A 26151-nucleotide genomic window follows, 5' to 3' on the forward strand; every position below is an offset into this window, starting at 1 on the left:
GAAGAGGGAAAGGGTAAGTAGTAAACCTCTTTGACTTGAGCTCCAAGCAAAAAATCCAATTTTTTTGTAATTTTCATTTGACTTTTCAGATGGAGAGCCAAAACCTGAAGGCTAGTACAAAGCTGAGTCAAGCAAGGGAGAAGGTTAAGCGCAAGTATCCACTTCCTGTTGCGAGGAGACAGCTCTCAACTGGGTACTTGGAAGATGCTCTCGAAGAGGTTTGTGTTGTTGTTCTTCTTCCTATTTTCTAAAAGCAAAGGTTTCTAAACATTAATTAGTTTTGTTGGAACTTAGGATGAAGAGACGGACCACTACGGTTCACACCGCTCAAACCGTGGCTATGAGGAGGATCTTGAAGCTGAAGCGCAACGGGAACGAAGGATTATGAACGCCAAGAAGGTAAACAAAAAATATATTCTCATTACCTTTCGAGTAATATGCCAAAACAATAATTATATAACCTCCTCTTCTTGAACCAGAGCAACAAAGGCTTTCCAGGGAGGTCTTCAATGACGTCAGCGAGACCAACAAGGCGTCAAGAGTATTCAGAGAGTGAGAGAGAGGAATCAGAGTATGAGACTGAGGAAGAGGAAGAAGAAGAGGAAGAGGAAAGGCCACGTTCACGTAAAAGAGTCAAGGAACCAGAAGATGAGTATGAGGAAGAGGAATTAGAAGAAGATGAAGAAGAAGCTGAGGTACGTAGTAAAGTCAAAATAAAGTTATGTTGTTTGTTAATGAGAAGGATCATGACAAATGTTGTGTTGTGGTGAATGCAGGGAGTGAGGGGAGATAAGGACCGTGGTGGAAGTAGTAGCCGGAAAAGGAAAGGGATTGAGTCTGATGAGGAGGAGTCTCCTCCGAGAAAAGCTCCGACTCATCGTCGTATGGCCATGGTTTATGACAGTGATGAGGACTAACACTTCTCATCTATCTTTCACTCTCCCATTTCATTAACTTTTTTTGTTATATAAGATAATGTATAGGTTGGGACATATTTACCCATGTGAATCGAAAAACCAAAATTAAAATTAAGCAATTAAACTGAATTTTATAAATATAAATTATATACCTCTAAATATTAATTACATTTAATTTCGAAATTGCTAAATATCTTTAAAATAGTATTTTGAAACCAAATTAAGTAAAAAGAACGTATTATATTTGTAAAATACTATTTTATTTTTTTATCAAAACAATTCAAATTACTCGATATTTAAAAGTGCCTTATATTTTACATTTGTGAAAATTCAATAAAAATGTATTATATGCTATATGCATTGTTAGAATTTGTAAAATAAATAAACATGTCCTATTTAAACTAGTCTTTTTTGACTAATTCTACTTAAATTTCCAACCCGTTTTAGACCCATGTAACTTTTTTATAATAAGATTAATCATTTAATTCATGTATAAGAATGTAAGATCAAATCTTAATAATTGATTGCATGTAATTTATTAAATCAATGTTTCATAGTTACCTTAAGACTTTTAACTTCCAACTCACCTAAAGATGTTATACATGTTAAACATGTAGTCATGTATCCTATATTCATGGAAAATTATTGTTAGAGTAATTATAGAAAAACTGTAGAGAGTAACAAACGACTTTTAAATGTAAAGCATCTATATAGTGAAAGAAAATAAAGGTAGAACCAATATATAATAAATAGTTAATAAGTAGGTTCAACAAACTTTTGTAAGTAGATATTATAGAATAATTTTTTTAATAGTATACTAGAATAGTATCCGCGTTGAAATGCTGATTATTTTTTTACCAAATATATAAAAATTATGTGTAAATATTTGTACGATAAGTTAGTTGATTATTTATTTTTTTATCTTAATAAAAATTTTCAGTTTGCTTTTTCAAAGCAAGTGACTGAATTTGAATTAGCATACAACATGAAAACAATATTGGAAGGTTTACTTCTCGTAAAAATTAATTATTTACTTTTTAAGTTTTTATATTAGTAAAAATTTATATAAATTTCATATTGCATGATCTCTTGAGATTATTCATACTTTTTGAAAATATACTTTTAAATCAAACATATAGGAAATATTTTGTTGCGATTAGTTTACATGGGAGGTATACTACCTTTGCCGCATTAGTATAGTATAGTTAATATGCCATACAAATTTGGTTAAGTTTTGTTTGATAAACATAATCTTTAGTTAATTATTTGAAAGATTAATAATAGTGGCATTTTCATAAATCAGATAATTCTAAATTATCGAATAAATTTTAAAACATTGAGTTGAATTTTGCTATAATATTATATTATAGTCCAGAATAGTCGATAAAAATAGGTTAGATTAGTTTAGATATATTAAATCTGAAATTTGAAATTTTGTAGTTTATAGATTTTTAGTTTCTGTTAGATTGTAAACAAAATATATTCTTTTAGTTTTTATTAGATCAAATTTAAAATTATATTCAGTTTGATTGGATTCTAAGTATATATAATTCCATTAACAATTGATTTTTTTAGATTCAGAAAATCCAAAATTTGAAAATTGGTTAATTTATAATTTTTAAAATATTTTATTTAATAACATATAAAAATTATATAAATCATCAATTTATTTATTAGATATTATTATAAAACCGATATATGTATATATAATAAACATTCCACGGCCGATATTTTTATCTATACAAAGTCATATTATAAAGGTCTTTTACTTTATATAAAATCATTAAAGATTATAATGAACATTAGTTTATTAATGATTAAGTATATTTAAACTATATTATAAATTATTACAGTATATAATTAAATTTTTAATACTAAAATTTATATAATATTGTGATATGATTTTTTATGTGCATCAAATATTTACATCTACTTTGTGCATCAAAGATCACATGTAAATGAATTATGTTTCATAGTATAAGAGAATAGATAAAGCACCGTTAATGTTTTGTTTAATTATTTTATTAGGAAATATAATTAATTCATAAGAGTTAGGAGGTTAATGTTAGATAAGTCAAAATTAAATATCCAAGTATCTATGAGGTTAAATCCAAATATGACTATAATTTAATAGATTGTTTTATATTTAGTTCTAGTGAAATGTGAATAGGTCCAAATTTAAATGATCACTTTTTAAGTAGATAAAATGTAAGATATAGTATAAAGAAGAGTTTGTACGTAAGATATAATATATAGATAAGAATTGTATATCACATCTACTTTGAATTGTATACGACATCTACTTTATAACAATAGATAAAGGTTCAATTGTTAATTAAATCGATAATAAGAGCGTTGGTATGGTTCAATTACTCGATGGTGGTATGATTTAATTATTAGTAGATATATTTTAAGACTATATTTTAATAGAGTCGATATATCATCATTTAGTAATTAATGTATTATTGGTTGAAGATAATAATAAAGGGTGTATTCCCTTCTGTAAATGTAATAAAATAATTTGCATACAGAAGTATAGCAATTGCAAAATAAATAGAAATAGAGCACAATTGGTGTGTGACATGTGTCATTTTTTTTCTTTTTGGAATTTTCTGTATAATTGTTTTAAAAGCAAAGTGTTTATCCAACTAGTCATTACTTGAAGTCTTCACATTTGCATTTTTAATTTATTATCTCATATATTGTTCTCATATTTTATTCAAAATTTGTATATATTTTTGCTTATGTTTTTCTTGTAAAAGTATCCAAAAGTATTGAATTTAGATGTTCTTTTAGTATTTTTGTGATATATAGATTCTTATTAAAAATATTCACTATTTCCATTTTAAACTATAAATTTTAATAATCAATCTTTGATAAATAGTTCACTGAAAATATTTTTTGTAGTAAGCAATTTTTTTTATTTGCAATCAAGAGCTATTTTCACAAATAAGTTATAAATATTAAAAGAATGCATATAAAAATACTTTTACTACGAATTTGTTTTTATCGAACTATGTGTTATTTTAGGTTTTTTTATAGTTATTGTTCTTATAATTAATTGGAGGAGAGGTAGATTTTTCTTCAGAACGTAAAACGTTAAAATAAAATTAGTTATTATGATTAATTATTTTTAAAATATTATTTAAGTATGAGCACGAAAAAATCATTCTTATATAAGTATGCTATAACTCATAACACTCTATAAATAAGTTTCTACTAATTTGTATTCTACTACTTCCATGACTATTTCCATTTCTCATTATCAAAATAATACGTAAGACTTGATGACAAAAAATATATGTAAGACTATAAATAACTATCACTTTTTTTTTTTGGAAACTGGCTACAAAGTTCACGTTATATAATACTTTTAGGTTTGTTTTATAGATTATAGTTTTACTTCATAGAGATATAAAGTTGATTGGAAAAGATGTTAAATTTGTTCTGAGGTAAGCATTGTTTGATACTATGTTCTCTAATGATTGTAAAAGATGCTTATTTTGCATGGGCATAATACTAGTCATCTGATAAAGTAAAAGTGTAAAAACACATTTGGACTCTTGAATAGTGATTTAATCCAAAAATTTGTAACACTGTAAATCTGTTTACTCTAATCCTTTTTGGTTTTACATTAAAATTATTATTAAAAAGCTGAATTTTGAAAAATTTCAGACATCTAAAAAGTTCAATGCTTTAAATAAGTGACTCCCCCATTATCATCTGATGGCTCATTAGCGTCGGGCAGGTCGTTGTTCAATGGAGTGCTCTTGCTCAAATCCCAGATAACAATCCGAAACTAAAAATAGTTTAGTATCCTGACCAAACATAAAAGACAATTTCATCGTGTTATTATTTGAGACAGTAAAAGAGAGAATGGTTAAGTTAGCGAAAAAGAAAACGAACCTGAAGAGAGGTTATGTTGGGAGGTAACTCCATCCGTGTGATCAGACGACCAGTGAACGAAACTCTCTTCACAGCAAAGAGTTCAGACGTTGAAGTATCACCAAGTACCAACCACCACGCTTCGTCTTTCACCTATATAAGTAACCCAAGTAAAACCGTGATGAATCTTTTTTTTAATGCATGTTCAAAGGTAGAAATAAAATCTTTAGAGAAGAAACCTTTGGGAAACGAGGAGCCAACGCCCTCGAGCTATTCCTCTTTGATATCTTCTCAAGTCTAATCTCCAGCGTCGAAGGCCTGTCAGAGTCCTTCCTTTGGAGTCTCACATTCATTTGTATACGCGGGAATCGCTGGAGATCCTAATTAAGACCGGAACAGGATAGAGAAAGTCAGACAAAAGTACATGAATTGAACGTATTAGAGAGAAAGTTTTGGTACCTGGGATAACTTGGGGGCAGAGAAGTTTCCGGTAACAGTTTTAAGACTTTCCCTAGGAAGCTCTAATAGCTGATGCAGCGTGTGGATTCCTCTTGCGGTTAGAGATCCCAGAAGGTCCTCGTTCATGCATGGAATCATCCATAATGACGAATCTTGATCCGACCACATGCCCTGCAATCAAAGAGAGAAATGGATCTCAAGTAAAAAGACTTTCTTTTCATGATTTCTATTGGTTCTGCTTCAGAATAAGTGGAACGAGATGAGAGAGTACCTGCATAACCATTTGCAGGAGACGCATGCACGTCAGAGAGCTTGTGAGCCATCCACTGTTTGCGCATATATCAATCATGGCCTGGAGGATTCGAATGCTTTGGTCCAAGACTGACTTCAGATCCGTGTTATAATCAGTTATTGGAAGTGCCAGCTGAGAAAAATGTGCCTGGAGCAGAGGGAGTCGTTCATTATAAAATACGCTCACAATCATAAACTTTGTTATTCAAGCATGAACTCATAATGTTTGAATATTGCTTTTTCATCTTTCACAGTTTGAGGAATGTGAAAGGTAAAATTACCTGGAAGAGCAGATTTGCCTTCGTATGAGGATCATCTAGATGGTTATTATCCACTCGATACCGAACTTTCTCTGACAGTGTTTTGTTGTAATTTTCCTACAGAAAAAAAGAGGGCATAAAAAAACATAGAAAGCTAAAACTGTAGACAGCTTATCATTAAAAATATATCTTCCAAGTGCAATAGTGTGAACAAAGAAACAAACCTCATTGTGCCGCACAGGAAGTTCATCATACTCAGACGCTCCCGCCAAAATATGCAAAAATGCCTAAAAGGGGTTGTGGTAAAAAAAGACACAAAAAAACAATTAAAATCTCATGCATGGATATATTCATGCTCAAGTTCGCATTAGAGTTGATAGGTTCGACTTCTTACTTCGAGCGACGTGTCGGGGCCTATATTAGAACCAAACATAGACACGGTCATGTAGCTAAGGTAGTACTGCGATGCTATTGTACCCAGCATCATAGGCTCTACACTATCTTCTGTAACTTTGAGGCATCCACTGTCTTCAAGATCATCAAACGTGTCTTGCACCAATCTACAAGAAAATTCGCCAAAATACCACTATGTTATACTAGTAATTAACATCTTATTAGCGAAACTTTATAATACAATTTTCGTATATACCTTGATAAGTAGGAACACACTGATTCATCTTGAGTACCTTCTAGCCCATAGTAAGCAGGATTAGCCATCTGTTATACAGAAACTCAGTTCATAAGACATTGCTTCACGGACAAATTATGGTTTGGTAAAAAGTTTGTAGCAATATAGAATTCTTATAGGGAAAAAATAATCTGGCTGCTGGTGTCAATCTTGGTAAACAGTTTACTAGTCAGTGCTTGAAAACTGATTATGAACTTAGCACAATTACTAGTCAAGCTGTGTCCCTTTTTTTGATGGAATGTGAAGAATCGTTACCAGTCTACGAAACAAATACGTCCATGTAAGATAGTGCACAGCGTCTTCTTTGTTGCCAATCGTCCCAGAGACTATTTCTGCATTGAAGTGATCGTGCAACCTCTCTTTCAGGCTACTTTCTACCGGGAATGGTTCGTACAAGAACTGCATTCAGAGGAAAGATGATAATTGAGGTAAAATTCATGCTAGGGATATTAAGATTGCTAGAGAATTCAGTTGCGCCTGCCTTCTTGTAGAAGCTTTTTTTAGGTTCATGTACAAGAATAACCGCTTTCCCATGTTGATCAAACTGTGGACGTCCTGCACGCCCCATCATTTGCAAGATTTCTGTAAGGGGAAAGTCAACATATCTTTTGGTTTTTCCGTCGAAGTATTCTGTTCCCTGGGACATTGGAAAATATTGCCAACGGCAACAGTAAAGAGAAAAGATAATACGTTACAAGAAATAATATGAGAATGACTTCAAACAACTCATGTGTAATAGATACAATGTGATAGCAGAGGATCTGATTTTACCTTTATAATAACTAAGTGAGCTGGTAGGTTCACTCCCCATGCCAATGTACTTGTTGAGACCAAAACCTGAAATGGAAGCATGGTATCAACCATCAGTATGTAAGCATGAAATGTAGACACGTAAACATGGATTTAAAGAATAAGGACGGAGACAGTCTAGTGGTGAGGAAAGTGCCTGAATCTTGTTGTTCACAAAAAGCTCTTCCACTACAGATCTATCCTGGTCATTCAAACCTGCATGATGCAACCCAATGCCAAATTGCAACGTATGTCGGAGATTCTGGTCAGTGATCTGAGAGAGGACCATCTGCAAGTCTTCCTCTGACACACTCAGAAACTGCCGCGGATGCTCGTCTGATGCCGCAAACTTTGTTTCATAGGAAAAGAAGATAAAAGATATTAGAGTTATATAGTCGGAATATTACTTGGCGTCTGAGTTTGATGATAAAATCATACCTGAATAAGATCCAGCGCGGTAAGCCTTGTCTGTCTTCGCGATGAAACAAAGATAAGAACAGGTTTTGTAGGTGAGTGGGTACATATGGCTGCATATGCTGGCTTGTTCATGCTATTCATCCTTGGGCAGTAATACTTTCCGGGATAACCCTGAAAGAAAAAAACAAGGTTGAGTCCAGAAGTCTGCTGCTTGGGTGGTTTCCTCGCATAACCACCCACCGAAAATGATAATAAAACAGCTCAACATATTGAAATTTTGATAATTCATTCAAAAAAAAAAAAATTGATAATCAAGTACTGTGTAGGCGACAAATAAAATATCGTTCGCAGTAGACAAAAGACATTTGACTTTACCTGAATATGAACTTCAATCGGTACAGGTCTAACACTAGGTTTAAAATTGAACAGTCCGATCTCCCCAACACCCAACCAGTCAGCCAAATCACTGAATGAAACATGGCATCAAGTGAAAAAGTCAAAAAGTAATGCTACATCCAGAAATTTCAGCACACTGAGCTTTAACGGATAAAATGAATTAACACACAGAGAAAAGAGCCTCCATATTTAAAGAGACACATAAGTTAGAATACGAACCCTGCATTTGCCAGAGCAGTAGAAAGACCAACGAACCGAACAGAGCGCTCTGTTTGTGATGATATGTACCTCATTCTAGATACAATAACCTGGAAAATGCATATTGAAAATAAATCGGGTTGAACACACAAATTTAAATTAACTTGTTGTCGAACGTATATCAGCTCCTAACCAAAACCATAGAGAAATTACAGGTGTCATGATATATAGCTATAAACTTCTAAGCAATTGGTGGAGCTTAGCATAAGTAATTAGAAATGTAATATAATATTCGTTTTTAGACTTTTACCTCAAGGATGGGTCCTCTGTCGGCACCTAGCAAGTGAATCTCATCCAAAATAACAAGGCCGACCTATATCCACAAAACATTATAAGTTACTCACACACGAAAAAGGTAAATCCGATACAACAATCTATTGACAAAGAGATGTACCTTTTTTACATAACTTCGAGTATGCCAATTACGACTAATGCCGTCCCATTTTTCTGGGGTAGATATGATGATATCAGCAGACAAGAGAGCAACTAAATCTGGAGTGTAATCTCCAGTCATTTCAACCTGCGGAAACGCGAGTGTTAGGCATAATATCTGGTAGCCAATATAAACACATGGACTCCGAGTCTGTAACATGTATAGATGGTGCAAGGCAATATTAATTATAACATGCAATCTCCGATTACCATTTCTTTTCCAAGTGGAGCAACAAGATGCTTTTTCCAATCTTTCATTCTTTCTCGAACAATGGCTTTTAGTGGTGCTATGTAAACAACCTGCGTGCCGCAGAAAAAGTAGGCATCGCCATTTAGGATAACAGAGCACTAGAAACTAACAAATGTTTGATATCGCTTTAAAGACTCATGACTTCATTTAAATATGAGATTTAGTAACAGGCCAGTAACCCAGCATAAATAGTCATCTAAAATAAATTGACATGGGTACTGCCACTAAATAGTTAGCCAGATTTAGGAGACTGAGAACTCATACCTTCATATCAGGCTGGGTACTGAAGAGACGTAACATTGCAAGTTCAGCAGATATAGTTTTCCCACTTCCAGTTGGAGCTCCCACAAGAACATTGTTGTCTGTGTGATATAAGACATGGAAAATCTGCAACACCAAAGATACGTTTTTCAAATTAACTAAAAGGAGTAATGAAGAGAAACATTTACGAACCGAAATGAGGGAAGCATAGGCCAGAATATGCCCAAACCTGAGTCTGTATTGGATTGAAATGTGAAAATTTGTAAAGCGATTCATACAACCTATTCCCAAGAGAAGTCACAGGAAGAGGTTTCAAGTCTAGAAGCTCCGTGTGAGACGTACGTGCCTTAAGGAAGAAGACTGTTAGGAACGACCAACTTAAAGGAAGAAATGATCTACTGACCGCTTAGAAAATAGAAGCAATATACCTCTGGTAGTGCAAGATTGTGGAAAGAGATTGTGTAGAAAGACTCTGCATGCAACCAGGAATCAGATATAGCATGAACATAGTATTGCGGCGGATGTGGTTCAAAAATAGGCACAGTAAAAGAAAGCTTCTGCGGTTCCCCTCTAGCCATCCGCTTCGTTAGTGTAAAAAGATCCGAGTGGTAGATATAATCATTCTCTGTGTCCTGTCAAAGACAATTGCATAAGACAAGTGTTATAGTGAAATGTATTAACACTGCCAAAAGAGTTAAAAATATTCAAGATATTATGTCGTTAGTTAACAGGCAAGCTTGTTTACAATACTATCCAACACGACTATTTTTTCTCCAAGTGGTTAGTAGCGCTATATGATGAGATACTAGATTATAGATGACAGCTCGTTTTTCTGTCACTGCAACACATATGTCTTGATGGGAGTTCTATGGTACAACCTCAATGAGAATCCACCAACGAAGAGCAGCACCATGAAAGCGATCCTTCCATATAAAATCTGGAGTTATAAGCAAATCCACCTAAAATTGTGACAAAATGGATGACGTTAGATAGATTGCCATCTGAAGAGCGATCAATTATTGAAAAGGCCTTCCATAAGCTACCTTCAACACAGTGCGGGTGATAGGACTAACAGTAGCTGTCAGTTGAATAGACGGAAAATATGCTAGATGTTGCTTGACCAACTAAGAAAATAGCCCAAAAATGTTAGTGTGTTTCTCCATATATATAGATGCATTAGCTAATCGAACTTATGATATGTATATATATACCCTTCCCCCAGGATTGTAACGAATTAGTGCTCCAATGTCTTTTTCCTCCATCTCATACAAGCGGTCTAAGTCGGCCCCTCGCTCTTCAAGTTTTCTCAATGTCTGTTTGATTGAGATGAATTAGACAAAAAATAGTTCATATTACAAGTCAATATGTAATTATCAGAAGCTTACATCAAAAGGTATATCCCTATCGAATTGCCGAAGAGGATGTTGATGAGGCCACAGTTGACGATCAACTGCCTTGCAGTATTCCAACATAAATAAAGTCATCTCACACCAGCCTTTTCGCAAACATGTCTCAAATAGGGCACGCATTATACGTGCTAAACTAGCACTAATATATGAAGCATCAGAGACCAGAGAAAATGCATCAATTGACCCACGAGATATGTACAACTGCAGGTCAAAAAATCAGTTTATCAGAACTCTATATCAACCTTATGTTTCATATTCTAGGTAGTGCAGTGATTGTGAAAGTCAGTGACCTGAATGAGAATCGAAATTTTCCCATGTTTGTTTGAAGGGCCTCCCTTAACTTCTAAGGGACAGCAAGAGCGTGCAAGAGTCTCAAGTTCGTGCTGCTCTTCCTCTCTTACCACAATATTTTCAAATTCAGAAGAATGGGCAACCATATCAATTATCTACACCAGATAATTTGAAATCAGTGAACAATGGAAAATACTTTAGCAAGGTACCAAGCAAAAAGGTGGTGGAACCATTTAAACTTTAAAACAAACAATAAAGAGAAATTTAATAACAGAAAGATTATATCAAACCTCGCTTTCATTCATGTGCCGCTTCAACATTTCGTTGTATGTTTCAACACTAGAGTACTGAATATAGAAGTGACTTGCAACCCGTCCAAGCTCAGTACAGTAAAAGTTTCCACTTTTCTCATCAAACCTCATCATTTTAGCTTTGTCCAGTGAACGTGCAGCCTCAGCCACAAGGGCCCGTTGCTTCAACGTTAAAGAAGGATCGGCAATTATCTGTGACGAGTAGCACGACCAGAATGGTTTTAAGCACATATTTATATTTTAGCAAAAACACACTATGAACACAAACAAAATGCAGGATTAAGATCTCAATGTGAACTTCTAGAGCTTACAAAACCAGCACAAAATTTTGGAACACCGGTGAACAAATATCTCTTTGTTAAAGTGGAGGGAAGAACAAAGATATTCATCAGACGGAATGCAGAAAGCTATCCAGACCAGACTACCGATGTAAGCAAGTGTTCCCAAGAAATATAGGAAAACATAAAGTTAAATATTAAACATCAAAATGCAAAAAAAAAAAACGTACCTCGTCCCATCCAATGCCATATGCCAAAGGATTTAACTTCATCCGAATTGACAAATATGTATATCCAAGCCACGCACAAGCTTCCTTAACATTAGTCACAGTTCCCAATACGACTTCTGCGTTTAAATTGTCTTTCAAGGAACTTATGAACTGCAAATAAGAATTACATAGGAACTTCGTTGTATGGCCAACATATCAAACAACAAATGGAACTTTCAGGGAGTTTATGTATTAGGATGATAAACCAAAGTCCTTTTAGGTTTGTGCCCAATACCTGACTTTCTATGGGAAGCTGACTCGTCAGCAGCCGAAGATAGTAAGCCAGCTTGTCATGAGATGTGATAATAATTCCCTCACCACTCTTGTCAAACTGCGGTCTCCCAGCTCTTCCAAAGATCTAATACATATAATAGTTTGATAAATTAATAAATATTGCATTGTCATACCATTTCTGAAGAAGATTTTTTTCTTTACCTGCATGACATCAAGCATTCCCAAGTCTTTCCACCCACCAGCCTTGGCATCATACAGTTGTGTTCCCTGGAAATCAAAAACATATTGAACTATAAGGAAAATTATATAAACTCGTAGAACCACTTGTTGATCTCCAACAATAAGAGAAACTTCTCTTGGCATAGATTAAGATTGAAGTTTGGCAATACAAAAACCATACATTTTCAAAGCAGCCAAAATATAAATAAATCAATTTGTCTACACTCTACACATAGGCATACCTTAATTAAGACTGTGTGTGCAGGCAGATTAACACCCCAAGCAAGAGTTGCAGTGCAAACAAGCACCTGAATGACCAAAACAAGTTGGAAGAATAAGTATCTACATAATAAAGAGAAAGCAGACAAAATATCTTGTACCTTCAAGAGTCCATCGGAAAACAGCCTCTCCGTAAGTGTTCTATCAGATCGTAACATCCCAGCATGATGAATACCGAAACCAGCTTCAAAAAATTTGACAAGATCCTTATTTCTGGACTTGATGACTTCTTTCTGAGATACAGTTAGAACAAATCTGAGAAATTAGTAGCAACAATGAATTTTAAAAAGATGATGTATAGTTCACTTATTTACCTTTCTTATGTGAAATTGAGGATGAGTCTCATTCGTGAACAAATCCAGAGTTTCATTTTCCCGAGCAAGATCAATCTACACGAAAATACTGAAGTTAAGTAAGTCTAAATCTGGATTTTGAAATCCGTTGAGAAATCATATTTGCAGCGAAATCATCCACACGTATTTTCAGGTGTACTCGATATTTTAAGATATCAGGTAACACAGAAATGCATGAATTTTGGAAGAGAACGGGTATAGAGAAGCAGTAAAATATGTAGAATATCATGTACCAATTTCTCAGCTGTTTTTGAAGTGTCTTTCCGGGAATGAACAAAAATCATTGCTTGATGACCTTGTCTAACTGAATCAGCAACCTAACATGAAAGCATTACCGTGTAGATAAGTGACTGTCCATATTAACATAGAAACGGAAGACGCTTTAATCAAGAAAGAGACCTTTTTGTAGCATATCTCATTTAACAATGCATTTTTGGCAGCAAAGTTATGCTCGGTGATGCCTATATACTGCTGAGCTAAGGGAACTGGGCGATAGCTCGAATCAAAATAGAAAAGGCCAGTGTCTGCGTTCACTCGTAGAAACTGAGCAACCTGAAATCCACCCCGCAAAAAGGTTTAAATATAAAATATAAATTGAGCGACTCTAATTTCCTGCGACCAACGAGAAAATAGGGAGTAACACAGTGTAGTGCATAACAACATCGTGACCGATAGATATTGGAACAGACCTGTAGGTAGCTAGGTAAAGTGGCTGACAGGCCTACAATTCTTATCATTGTCTGCGTTGACTCAACCTGGTACAGAACAAAAATTAAACAGATTTTACCGTGATGCCCAAATAGAGGAGTACAACTTCAAGAATTGCTTTAACAAAACCATTATTCACGGCAAGATTATTTATAGAATTTAACTCAACAACGGAAAAGTTATGATCAAAATAAGACGTTACCTGACGGAGGGTCCGAGCAACTAATGCCTCTATCACTGCACCTCTATCATCATTCAGAAGATGCACTTCGTCAATAATCAAGAGTTTTACTAGCATTGACAATGACATGTCGCTGCTTTTGCGAGTAATGACATCCCATTTTTCTGGTGTTGTCACGATCATCTAATTCACAATCAATATTAACAGGTACATATCAGTTCCTGCATGTCTCCGCAGGAAACTTAAGTATATCTCATAAGCTTAAGTAAAACCTGAGTTTCTTCAAGTTCGCTCTTGGTGAGTTGCATATCCCCTGTAAGCTCCTTCACAACCATATTTAATGGAGCGAGACGACGATTAAAAGCTGATGTGACCTCTGCCGCTAACGCCTATGAAGAACAAAAAAAAAGTAAATAAAACTTTTGACGACAAAACTCATCCGTTAGATTATGTTAACATGATTCTACCTTCATAGGAGCTACATAAACAATCTTAAACTCGTTTTTGTGCAAGAAGCCGTCCCTGAAGTGCTGTTTAATCTGCAAGTCAATTTCATACATATTTGAGTAAAGCATGAAACATTTTAGCGTGAATGCGTGATTAAAATATATCGACTTCTTTTACAGAACAACATACACACATTTAAAAGAAAAAAAAATATTCACTCTCTTCGTAAATAAAATCTCAAAGTGTTTTCAGCATGTCTGTGATAGTATCAGGTTCGGACAAACAAAATTAACCAAGTAAATAGTACTTACCTCATGTAAGACAGAGATCATAGCAATATTTGTTTTTCCAGCTCCTGTTGGAGCACAGACCTGCAACGTACATAATATACTTATGCTTGAGAAGGTAACTCGCATTGTCGCTCGATATGGACAACTTTTTTACATATGACTCACCAATATATTCTCATTGGTGTTGTAAACTGTCTGAAATATTCGACTCTGAATACGGTTTAAAGTTTTGTACCCATGAAAAGCAGCTTGAGCGAAGTCATCCAATTCCTTTATCTCGATCTGGCAACATGCAAGAATTTAGAGTACGAGTGCACGCAAATTCACAGAAAATGCTACAATAGGATCTAAATTAGATAATTTATTAATATGTTTACGCAGATTCACAGAAAATGCTACAATAGGATCTAAATTAGAAAATTTATTAATATGTTTGAAGAACACTTGAGTTAACTTTCTGGCATGCAAGAATTGTCATCTATCTTCTAGATATGGATGAGACGTACCAGCTTCTCGCCTGGTTTCAATTGTGCGGTAGGGGTTGGCGGGATAAAGACTTCCTCATATCCTTTTAAGTGCTTCCTTACAGTACCTTGTGGGAGAGCAAAGGAAAGAGAATTGGTTTCTCCAGACCCGATCAGGTCGTCAAACCCACTATTCTTTTCACTTGCTTCTAGTAAATGAGAAAAATTGGCCTCCGATATTTCACTCTCTAAACCAAGCTCGGCACTGCGTTTGTTTTTCTTTTCCTCCTTACGCCGAAGTTTTTCAATTTGCTTTGAGGATTCTGTTTGAACAGTAACCTGAAAGGTGGCAGCGGGTTACTGTGGCTAGAGAAAAAAAATTGACACAGCATTATATGGAAGGCCTCACTCAATGGCACTACCTGTGTGCCATATGTAGGCATCCGGGTTTGGGTGTTTGAAGCTGTTTTGTCAGACTTGAGAATCATCTGACCATGATGGATAGCATCAACAATCTCCTTCCGATGCTGAAAACGGAATCAACAAGTCAGCCATCATTCTGATTTCTAAGAAACTAGAAAGCAGAAAACAACTTCACTATATACCTAAGTAACAACCTTTTTACTATACCTACGCACAAACCCATACATATTCACGGAATGACTTTAATTCAAGCGAGAACATTCAGCAATGATATTAGAATCTGATTCAGTTAAACACCATAAAAGCCGGCTTGCAAGAACATAGATTAAGCTAGTACGTAACTTTAACTAATAGCTAAAAGATAAAGATTACAACTCAAATGTAACAGCAACCCTTGAGAAATGCATTTTATACACTAGAATCTAAAACTAATCAGGCAAAAAGTGTCCAATCACAAGTTCAGATAAAAGAGCAATATACACGCCAGGCTTACCATAATAAGGTCTTGAACAGTCTCAAATGCGCCATCCCCAACAAGATCCAACAAATCTCCAGCTATCTGCAGGAAAAAAAAAGTTAAAATCCTGTTTACTTCCACTTGCAAGTATATGCTGCAGGACTGGGTATGGTAACTCCAAAAATCTTTCACCACAACAAATATACCTCTTCACCAGGCTTATCCGAATCCAGAAACCTACATATAGCCATAGCTAGTTCATCACGGGAAAGTTGTGAATTGCTATCTCTAACCAACTGTCCGCATGCATCTCTAAGCCAACTTAAATCAAATTTTCCTGCATTTTGGTTCTTTGTCATGTCACTGACATCACTCCACCCTTCAGAAAACGATGCATGAGCTTCACTTCTTTCTTCATCCTCAAATCCTCCCTCGCCAAGAGATTCTTCCACCAGAAAACGACTTGGTAGATTAAAAACAAGGTCGGCACCAAACTCAGCTCCATCATCAACCTCATCCGCATATACTTCAGACTCATGAGCAGGCTGTATCGAGTAGAGGGCCAGAGCAAAGGAGGCCACGTTCTTTAAATTAGCATCTGAGACACCATGCCCAACAACATTTTCCAACTCCAACCTGTTAAACAAAAAAAAAATAAACATTTTGCAATCTCCACATATGTTGCCTCTGCTTCAGGAGCACTTACTTCTTCTCAGTAACGCTCTTAACACTAAAACCACTCTCTTCCTCCTCATCCACTGGCTTGCCAAACAGACGATACGCTGTAAAAGCAACCTCACGGAACTCCTCTGATGGAACTTCCCGATCTATCAACTCCACTACAGCTCCAATAAACTGCTTGTATGCTTGCCTCACTTCTGGAGAAGCTGTTACACACCAATTCCAATCAACATACACCTCATATTCCATTTTAGATCATATAAAAGTATCTTAAATCACCTCCTTCCCATTGATGAACTATCCTCCTAGCAAGATCAGATTCATCAAGGCGGCGACTCCCAGAGCTGAAATTTGACAACGAAACATCGTCATCACATGAGTGAAACCTAATCGATCCTACTGAAACCCTAATAAACGATTGAATTCCAAAATCGAAGCGAAATCTCAGGAACTCGGGGAGGGAGAAAGCTGACCTGCGAGGCTTGTTGAGAGTTTGGAGTATAGTTTTGCGGCGGAGGTAGGCTTGATCGATGTCGAGTGGGTCTCTTAGAGAGCTTGTCAAGCGAGGAAGCTGAGCTAACATGATTAAAACGCTGTAATCTGCGTCGTTTAGGCTTCTTCTGTGGGAATCTTATTCACCACCTCTCTGGTTTAACTCTCCTGGGAAGAAGGAAGGCGATCGCTCTCCCTTAAACGGCGTCGCTTCAATACTTGACGAACAGTTGTTGCTAGGACTTGTATACCGACCCGCTAAAATACGGGTCCACTGAAACGACGGCGTTTGTCGTTGTTTTTTTCCAACATTTTAATATATTAGACATAAAGCCCATCATGCTAGTTACAAAGGTTGCTGCTAACAGGCCCAAAATTAGTCCAACGCGAAAAGATTTTCTTTTTTTATAGATATTTTATAATTTAACATGTGATGGACCAATAATAAATTATTCCTTTTTTAGTTGGTATAGGGATTTAGGTTGGTGAGAATAGCCCGTTAGAGTTTGAATTCTGAACCATTTATTGCAAATAGTTAATTAATTAATAATGTCAATTTAAATATTTACATGGACTGTAATATAGTCACAGTTTTTGAGTTTGAATTTTTAAATTAGAATTTGTTTTTTGGACATTCGTGTGGAACACCACAGCCTGCAACACAAATTTGGCTTTTTCAATAAACAATAAACATGGACTGTCTTTTATTTATTTATATCTACCAAAAATTAATAATAGAATGTCTCTTTAATTTAAATCTCAAACCATACGTACCAAAAAAAAGTCTACACGAGCTAAGTTCTTTAATGATGCAAAAAAGCACTCAAAAGGGTTTTGAGAAGAGACAAAGGAGGGTACACACCACACCACTCTCTCTCTTGTGTTCTCTCCACTTTCTCTTCTTCTTGCTCTCTAGAGATCTCTCTATCTCTATCTCCACACTGTGACATTTTCTCTGAACGCATCTATGGCTGCTCTGGTTCTCTCACTTCTCCTTCTAGTTCTAGCCATGGCTGACCATTCTAGTAAGAACTTTCTACTCTTCCTTCTAAGATTCTTACCATTAGTCTTGTCTCTTTCTCTTCACTGTCCTAGTCTCAAGCCTTTTGGCTCTGGTCTGAAAAAGGGTTCTTGTAACAGTCAAGAGTTTTACTGTTCTTCAGTGTTTTTTACTAGATTAAAAATCAACATTTTTATATTTATTGTTATAAGTATTTCATATTTATTTCTCTTGGCATCTAGGTTTTTCCTTGGTTGGTTTTTCCTCTGGATAATGAAAAAAAAAATCAAGATTTGTCCTCTGTTCTTGATGGAGTCTAATGGTATCTTGAATCAGTGACTAAGTGTTGCTTCTCTGTCTTTTTTTGGGTCTATGTAGGTGCCTCATGGTGTGTGTGCAAAGGCCTGAGTGATAATGTGTTACAGAAGACCATAGACTATGCTTGTGGAAATGGAGCAGACTGTAACCCCATTCACCCAAAAGCACCTTGCTTTAACCCTGACAATGTTAGGTCTCACTGCAACTATGCAGTCAACAGCTTCTTCCAAAAGAAGCGTCAAGCTTCAGGCACTTGTGATTTCAGTGGCACTGCCACTCCTACTAACTCCGATCCAAGTTAGTACTCTCAACCATACCATCATCATTTGATTTCATTCATCTTCTCGTTATACAATGCTACATTTGATTGATTGATGGTTACAGAAAGTTGAAAGCTTTATGTTTTTTGTTACAATGTGACAAAGACTAATTCCTAGTTACAATTTTGTGGATACTTATCAGTTTATTAACATATTATTTGTTTGTTGAACCTTTTTTTTTCTTCTACAGGTTATTCAGGATGTACCTTCCCTACTAGTGCCAGGTATGCTTATGATTCAAATGGCTATATCTAGAATTTGAAAGAAACATTTGCATTTCATGGGACCAAAACCAAGAATTTGAGCAGCTTGTTTTCTATTTATATTAGTGGTAAAGAGAAAAAGTTGATTTTGGGTCCCAAGTTTGCAACTTTTTTTATTTTTCTTTCTTTCTTTTGATGTGAAAGGGATAGCATCATTCAAAATCTAGTGTGAACGGTCCGTCACTTTTTTTTCGCGACTCTTTTTACATGACAATGTTCAAAACTGAGCCTAAAAGTACTCAAGTTCTTTAGTTCTTTAATGAAACTTTAGATCATATATGTAATCAATTCAATTGCTTTATTGGTTACAGTTTTGAACGCATGATCAGTGTTCTTGACTGATATGACCCTTCAGTTATTAGAGACTGAGACACATCTTTTTATGACACTATATAACATGAATTTGCTTTGAAGTTTCATGAAGGTCTGGTTGTAAAGTCATCAAAGTGGTTGTTTCATGTCTGATATTCTCTTTAATGTTAACTTGGTCCTGTTTGCGATTCTAGTGGCTCTGGAGGCAGCACAACAGTGACACCTGGGACAACCAATCCAAAAGGCAGCTCAAGCACCACCACACTTCCTGGTGGCAACAGTCCTTATTCAGGAACCTCAACCAATGGAGTTTTTGGGAACAATAGCACAGGAGCCAACGGGACAGGAGTTAACCCGGACTACACGACGGAAAGCAGCGCGTTTGGTCTCAAGAACTCAAGCAAACTGCTCACCTTCCTTGTCTTGATCGCTTCGAGTGGATTCTGTTCTTTCTTGATGCTCTAAGGATGTTCATGTTCCCCTGGTTTTGTTGTTGCAACTTATTGTATTAAGGACATTGGTCTAGCTTAGTTGGTAATCTATCTGTCTGTGTGTTCTGAGTCTCTCTCTCTATGTTATGTTCTTGTTGTAAGAAGATTTCAGCTCTTGCTTGTACTCTTACCACGTGATGGTTTCTGGTAGATTTGATCGTAGTTAAAAACTTATATATAAATGTATCTTGTCTCCTGGTTCTTCTTTTCTTTTACTACTAGGGTTGGCCCGCCCTACGGGCCGGTTTGTGTGAGAAATAATTACGTAAATTTATTATCAGTTCTACTAAATATTTCAAAATATTAAATTTACTTTAATTTAAGTTGAACTTAAATTAAAGTTTTGTTATTTTTAGTGTATATTTTGTTATTTTTAGTGTGGTATTTTATCTTATTATTAAAAGGAATGAAATACAATTTAGTTCATATATATTTTTTCCTCTAATTCAATGAAACTATTTTCAGTAAGCAAATAGTATATATACAACTACCGCAGTTACTAAAAATACAATTATATATGTTGCTAATAATTTTTTTTAATTGAATACTTTTAAGGTAGATAAATGACTACTTCTGATTCTACTTTTTGGTTTTAGAAGTTTTTTATGTGTATTTCACTAATAATGAATTTTTTCTTTTCAATATATATTTTAATAAATATTTGATATGTTTTTATTTAAAATAGAAGAAATTTCTAGGTAAACATGTGTTGATATTGCATAAATTTAGTAAAGCATAGCATTTTTTATTTATAATTTGTGTGTTCATATTTATGGAAATTTTCTTTTAAAGTATTTTCAAATTTAAAAAAATTCCAAAAAGATAGTATCTAATCTAGTAATTTAGGGATTATCTACTATTTGAAGTTCTCATTTAAATTTTGGACTCTTTTATAGTTGTTGCTAAAATATATCATGTCTCCTATACAATGCAACCTACTAACTTAAATTAAACCAAATCTTAACCAACATAGTTTAAACCAATCTATTAATTTAGGGATTATCTACTATTTGAAGTTCTCATTTAAATTTTGGACTCTTTCATAGTTGTTGCTAGAATATATCATGCCTCCTATACAATGCAATCTACTAACTTAAATTAAACCAAATCTTAACCAAATAGTTAAAGCTAACCAGTAATACTTTTATAATATTTTTGGTTAATCTCTTAATATAATTAGATCATATAAAACTGAACCACTCTTAAATCAACGAGTTTCATATCATTCCAGACATAAGAGAAAAAATATCCGACTCATTTACAACATAAGCATACAAAGACCGTGTATGCTTATGCTCATTGATCTTCCAAAAACCAAATAATTGTGGCATAGACCAACATATGCTCATGTTCGTATCACTAACTTTACTTCCATATATTTACTCTTCGCCTACATCATATCACAACATACACAGTTATGCAAGAACATGATTTTTTTTGTTCAAACAACCAAATAATGGTGGCATATGGTCAGTAGATTTTTTAAATATGTTTTTTATATATTACATTTTACGAGACTATGTGTATAAGTTTTTTTTTTGAAAAAGGGCATAACTATGTGTATAAGTTAAAAGGTAAAAGATGTGACAAGGCAAATTATTATACTAAAAATGAAGAAGATTAAATACAAACTAATAACAAGTACAACACAAATTATAACACTATTAAATTCTATATATATTTAATAAAATATTATATATATATGTCTAATATGTATATATATATATATATAAATGTTACACAAAATATATATAATATTATATACACATATTATATATACCATATATTATTAATTGAAATTTGACAAATCAATTTCCGCCCTTTAGGGCGGGTCCTAATCTAGTTATGTTCTTAAATCTGAGTGGTCTGAGTATTGGTCGAATTGTAGCATTCAGATATAAGAAAGTTCTTATCTATACTTCTTGACTAAATTCTTATATATACTTGCTCGACACTTTCTTGTTTGTGAAAGTGATATGGAGTCAATGATGATGGAGTGAGTTAGTGACCTTTTCCACTGGTTCTGAAGATTCCCATGGCTCATACGCAGCTTCTAGTATTTGGTTTCTCTCAGCTCCAGATTCTTCATAGAATGTTGATTTAAGCTTCACAAAACTTCTTTTGATTCTCAATGAAATCCAACTACCAATCATCAACGGCCAGCTTCCTATGATGGTTTCTTTCTAAAAAAAATCTCATTCCTGTCACTGAATTACTATAACGTAAGGTGCTTTCTGCATTGAATGGACTCGAAACCATGGTCAGATTCACTGGAGTTCTGGAGTTTCTCGTAAGACCATTCTCAAATCTTCTAAAGCTTTTACTTGTTTGTGTTAAATGAAGCTATCGTTGATTTGTGCTTCCGTAAATATTATGAGGTGAGTATTAAAGACGTTGCTGACTAAAATTCATATATGATAGTAGTAATTGTCAATTAAAATAGAGTTCTTGAAGTATATGATCGCCACTCTCATGACATTACACGCAGGGATGTAGTTATCGAAACTTTTGAATTCTGATTATATCATGCATGCCTCACTCTAGTGTAGTTATGAGAAGATACGGCATGGGTTTGTAAGGTTTTAGATTTCAAAATGGTAAAAACATATTATTTGTTAAAGTTGGGAATAAAATTATTGATATTATTAGAAGTATAAATTTAATCTCACTATATTTTTTAATATAGAGTTAAAATCTCACTGTATGAATTTGACTTTGTTTAAATCAAGAAGAAAAAAGGCAAAAAACGATTTACCTAATGAACAACTATACTTTATGCACAATCCAAAAACGATTTTGTAGTGAGCAACCATACTTTATACGCAATGAGCAACTATATTTATACACGCACTATGTCTAAAGAGACCATCATATCAGTTTCACGATAGGACTTGCAGATTGCACCAGAAGTTTCAATATTTGCTACTTCTGCATCCTTTTCCACAATATAAAATGCTTCTTCTTTAACCGGAACATATATGCAACATGTTTTGGTATAAACAGCACTCCAAACCATTAACCTGCTTACACCATTGCGAGTTGATCTTAAAACCTACCCACACACAATATGAGACAATATTCAGGAATGAAGGACTAATACCCTTTCTGGTTAGAAAGCATGTAAAGAAGGTTAGTCTGTTTAGTTGCTATGCAGGTGAATTCATTACCTCAAACTGCTCATGGAGACGTTTGTGAACTTTTATTTGTAAGCTTTGAACGTGGGTGATCCAAATGCTCCTGGTAAAGAAAAAGTACCAAAATTAAACATATGAGTAAGTAACCGAATAACCATTTAGTCATTGACAGCTCCAAAGGCCTTTGCCTTGTAATTTTCAAAGCAAAAAACATGAAGATAAAAACTTACCACTGCAACAACAAATCCGATACCATTATCTTTGCGCTCTGCTTTCAACATGTGATGTGTTGCGCTGAGCCTCCTCAAAAAACCTGTAGCATATAACCACCAAGACCGTTGATGCATGATTCTCACTGCAAGACGGACGTTTACGAAGGTGACCTGTTGTTATTGTAGTTTTCAAGCAATTGTTTCATTCAACTACATTATTCATTTCCCAGTAATAATGTTTCTTAGCTGTAGATACATCAGAAGACTGTCGTGGAGTACCTGGTTCTGTAAACTACTTGGGAACGAATTCTCATGTGATTAAGAGGATTGAATTGATGTTCTTTAGGAAGCAAACTTACATATTTATAGAAGTGGAGTCACACCATGGAATGAATGAATGGATTCACTGAATGAGAGATATTGCGACGAAAAAAAAAAAAGATATTGCGACGATTGAGAAAATGGTGTTAATGTGATTGCGTTAATGACGATGCATGAATCCAGAAGACTATCGTAACGGTGCGGAATTCATTACCGAGTAGAAGAAGTTTGATCGACTAAACAACGACGGCGGTTTCCAACCACTCTCGAGATTAATTGTCCCGATGAAAAAGTCTGCTCTTCATCGACGACGGAGGAACACTTGCCTGACTTCAGATCGGAGAGAAAAACCCTAGGAGTAGCCATAAGAACTTTTGTCTGTATGATGTAAGAGAAACGAAGAGAAGATGCATTGAAGAGGATGAATACTCACAACTATATATACTCATCACACACCGCCTATGAGATCCAAAAAACGCATTGAATATCTCGTAGTGGACGTCTGAATAAATGTGATTAATCACCTAAAAACCATAACTCATTCTGTTTCAGAAGTCGCTAAGAAGACAGAGGGTCACCGTCGCCGTGGGACAGCGTTCCGAATAACACAGACACTCGCAAACAAAAAAAAAGGGTTTCAGAGTTCGACTTTTGGGCCGAACGGCCAATACTGAATAAAGCCCAATATTATTAAGAGTTTATATGCGCGCTACGTAAATAAATCAGACGGTACAGAGACGATTGAAACATGCGATTTGCAGAGTGACACGTGTCACATCGACAGGAAGAGACTTTGTGCGCTGGCGGCTGACGTGGCTTCACCAGGAGAGATTAAACAGTTCTTTATATATAAAGATATTAGGACCAGTAATGCAATTTTTGTTGTCACCAAACATGCTTCTAATCTTTTATTTTTATTTCCAGAGTGAGGCTCTTTTGATATGAAATCTCTCACTCACTCTTATAGAAAACCTTAAACCCTTGTGTGTTTTTAATGTCATTATTTTCTCATGTGGGCGTGAGTTGGAACCCTCTCGCTCTCTCTTAATCTTATTGACACTTGGCACCTTGGTGTAGTGACCACTCTTATTAAACATAAACCTTCTCTCAGGTCCATAAATCTCTTCTCAAGCACTTGATACCATTTCACACTTACGTTTCAATCATCTTGATTCTTGAGAACGTTTTTCGATAGTCTTTGTTCTTAGTTTTTACATGTAGAAGAAAAATATGAAGGAGCCTTGTAAGATATGCAGAAAAAATGAGGATGATGATTGATGATGATGTAAGGAAGTGTTATAACCCTCCCATGCGATGGATATGTGAAGTGTGTCGTACCTTACCTGGCGTAGTCGAAGTTAAGCCGAAGATTCTAATGAGACCGGTAAAGCAGGACCTAATCAAGATTATGTTTCATCAAGAAGTAGTCTTCTTTGATTATATATGTGTCTCTTTGCTACTACAGTGTGAAGCAATGGTAAAGTGTCCTAATTTAAAGTTGTTTTGTTTAAAAGAAAGACTAGATTCTAACCCGTCCTTCAGAGGGCGGGCATCTTTTTGTTTTTAAATTAACTTTTTAGCAATTTAATTTTTATATTTGTATTTTTAAATCATATCTTGTTTTTTGTTGTAATCATATTTGTGTATTCTATTCTTAAAAAAATATTAGTAAGAAGTTTTGATAACTGTATTGAATTTGTGATGTTGCATAACTATACACTTATATCCAATTTTTGTTTAAATTGGATCCGGATCTGCAGTTAAACTAATAAACCCAACAATCCGGTTTGTAATTTGTTTGTGTTTTAGAAAAAAAGTTATTATTTAATAATCCGGTATAACTCAAAACCGGTTGCACCAATACGTATTTTTTAATTATTAACGCATATGATTTTTAGTTGTATTATTAGAATCTCTTTGTATTCTAATTTGGAAGTTAGACTTTTTATTTTTTAAAAATAAGATTATAATATCTTGTAGATCATGAATCTATTAATAAAGTTAACTGTTGTGATTTGGCATTAGTTTATTTCTGTTATCAATTATCTATTATAATATTATGTTTTATATTTAGATTATTTTATATTTAAAATTTAATTTTCTTATCCACATTAGACATTAATAATACTTAAAGATTTTCAGTTTATAATATAACTCGTAAACTGAAGATTTATACTGGTTTTTAGGATATAACTTGTAAAACACATAAGATGCTGCTAAATTTTGAAAGCGTGAGATTATTTTCAAAACATTTCAAAATTTAATTAAAATATGTATTCTTATACATTTAGATTTATAAATGAAACATTATATTGAGTATTTTAAAATCCGACCTGACCCGCAGTTAAATTGACAAATTGTGTGGTCTCGTATGTAGTTCGGTTTAGTTTTCAAAAAAAAATATTATTTAAAAATCCTATAAAACCCGTAAAAACAACTAAAACCCGGAATCTGGCTACCGTTGAAATGATAGATGATCCAATATGAAATTCGGTTTGACTTAAATTATTATAAATCAAATTAAATTTACATCTTGTTATAAGGGTAATAGATCAATATTCAAAAGGATGCATACTAAAAAAGAAATATATTTGAGCATCAATAATTTGTATATGTTTATTACAATTTAATGGTTTATGTTTGTAAATATAATTTTTTTTTTATTTAGTTAGTTTACTTTTGTTATTCAAA

General features: G+C 34.4%; 4 protein-coding genes across 9 annotated transcripts; 2 read left to right on the forward strand and 2 right to left on the reverse strand.

Moving 5' to 3' along the window:
• Positions 1 to 69: 69 nt before the first annotated feature.
• On the forward strand, positions 70 to 1046 carry LOC130494702 (protein LEO1 homolog). Its single transcript, XM_056989976.1, has 4 exons — positions 70 to 218; positions 295 to 399; positions 480 to 695; positions 777 to 1046. Exons 1-4 carry the CDS (start codon positions 90 to 92, stop codon positions 915 to 917), a joined length of 591 nt encoding a protein of 196 aa, XP_056845956.1. The 5' UTR covers positions 70 to 89; the 3' UTR covers positions 918 to 1046.
• Positions 1047 to 4478: 3432 nt separating this feature from the next.
• Positions 4479 to 17307, reverse strand: LOC108812185 (DExH-box ATP-dependent RNA helicase DExH14). The gene is made up of 49 exons (XM_018584371.2): positions 17071 to 17307; positions 16877 to 16941; positions 16623 to 16803; positions 16123 to 16552; positions 15953 to 16018; positions 15459 to 15563; positions 15079 to 15375; positions 14738 to 14854; positions 14594 to 14653; positions 14303 to 14374; positions 14108 to 14224; positions 13857 to 14018; positions 13636 to 13701; positions 13346 to 13498; positions 13180 to 13263; positions 12908 to 12982; positions 12695 to 12826; positions 12557 to 12622; positions 12297 to 12362; positions 12097 to 12219; positions 11823 to 11972; positions 11294 to 11506; positions 11003 to 11158; positions 10689 to 10913; positions 10515 to 10616; positions 10347 to 10427; positions 10182 to 10262; positions 9732 to 9935; positions 9533 to 9649; positions 9307 to 9429; positions 9003 to 9092; positions 8755 to 8880; positions 8611 to 8673; positions 8322 to 8410; positions 8082 to 8172; positions 7728 to 7877; positions 7447 to 7638; positions 7272 to 7337; positions 6982 to 7137; positions 6756 to 6899; positions 6462 to 6529; positions 6207 to 6372; positions 6037 to 6099; positions 5834 to 5929; positions 5533 to 5700; positions 5262 to 5432; positions 5042 to 5182; positions 4824 to 4955; positions 4479 to 4735 (listed from the first exon to the last, which is right to left on the reverse strand). The coding sequence occupies exons 1-49, from the start codon at positions 17178 to 17180 to the stop codon at positions 4652 to 4654; spliced, it is 6255 nt and encodes a 2084-aa protein (XP_018439873.1). The 5' UTR covers positions 17181 to 17307; the 3' UTR covers positions 4479 to 4651.
• Positions 17308 to 17881: 574 nt separating this feature from the next.
• On the forward strand, positions 17882 to 19988 carry LOC130496027 (PLASMODESMATA CALLOSE-BINDING PROTEIN 1-like). The gene is made up of 4 exons (XM_056987762.1): positions 17882 to 18114; positions 18468 to 18704; positions 18918 to 18951; positions 19497 to 19988. The coding sequence occupies exons 1-4, from the start codon at positions 18057 to 18059 to the stop codon at positions 19765 to 19767; spliced, it is 600 nt and encodes a 199-aa protein (XP_056843742.1). The 5' UTR covers positions 17882 to 18056; the 3' UTR covers positions 19768 to 19988.
• Positions 19989 to 22432: 2444 nt separating this feature from the next.
• Positions 22433 to 24042, reverse strand: LOC130496238 (uncharacterized). Of its 6 annotated transcripts, none has more exons than XM_056988161.1 (4): positions 23499 to 24042; positions 23158 to 23240; positions 22961 to 23030; positions 22433 to 22845 (listed from the first exon to the last, which is right to left on the reverse strand). In XM_056988161.1, the coding sequence occupies exons 2-4, from the start codon at positions 23181 to 23183 to the stop codon at positions 22633 to 22635; spliced, it is 309 nt and encodes a 102-aa protein (XP_056844141.1). In that variant the 5' UTR covers positions 23184 to 23240; positions 23499 to 24042; the 3' UTR covers positions 22433 to 22632. The 6 variants fall into 6 exon arrangements, with proteins under 6 accessions (XP_056844141.1, XP_056844142.1, XP_056844140.1 ...); XM_056988162.1 differs by having other exon boundaries at positions 22434 to 22845; positions 23675 to 24042; XM_056988160.1 differs by having other exon boundaries at positions 22434 to 22845; positions 23311 to 24042.
• Between the last annotated feature and the right edge of the window lie 2109 nt (positions 24043 to 26151).

This window comes from Raphanus sativus, chromosome 6 (assembly GCF_000801105.2).
Source record: "Raphanus sativus cultivar WK10039 chromosome 6, ASM80110v3, whole genome shotgun sequence".
In the NCBI taxonomy this organism is placed as follows: domain Eukaryota; kingdom Viridiplantae; phylum Streptophyta; class Magnoliopsida; order Brassicales; family Brassicaceae; genus Raphanus; species Raphanus sativus.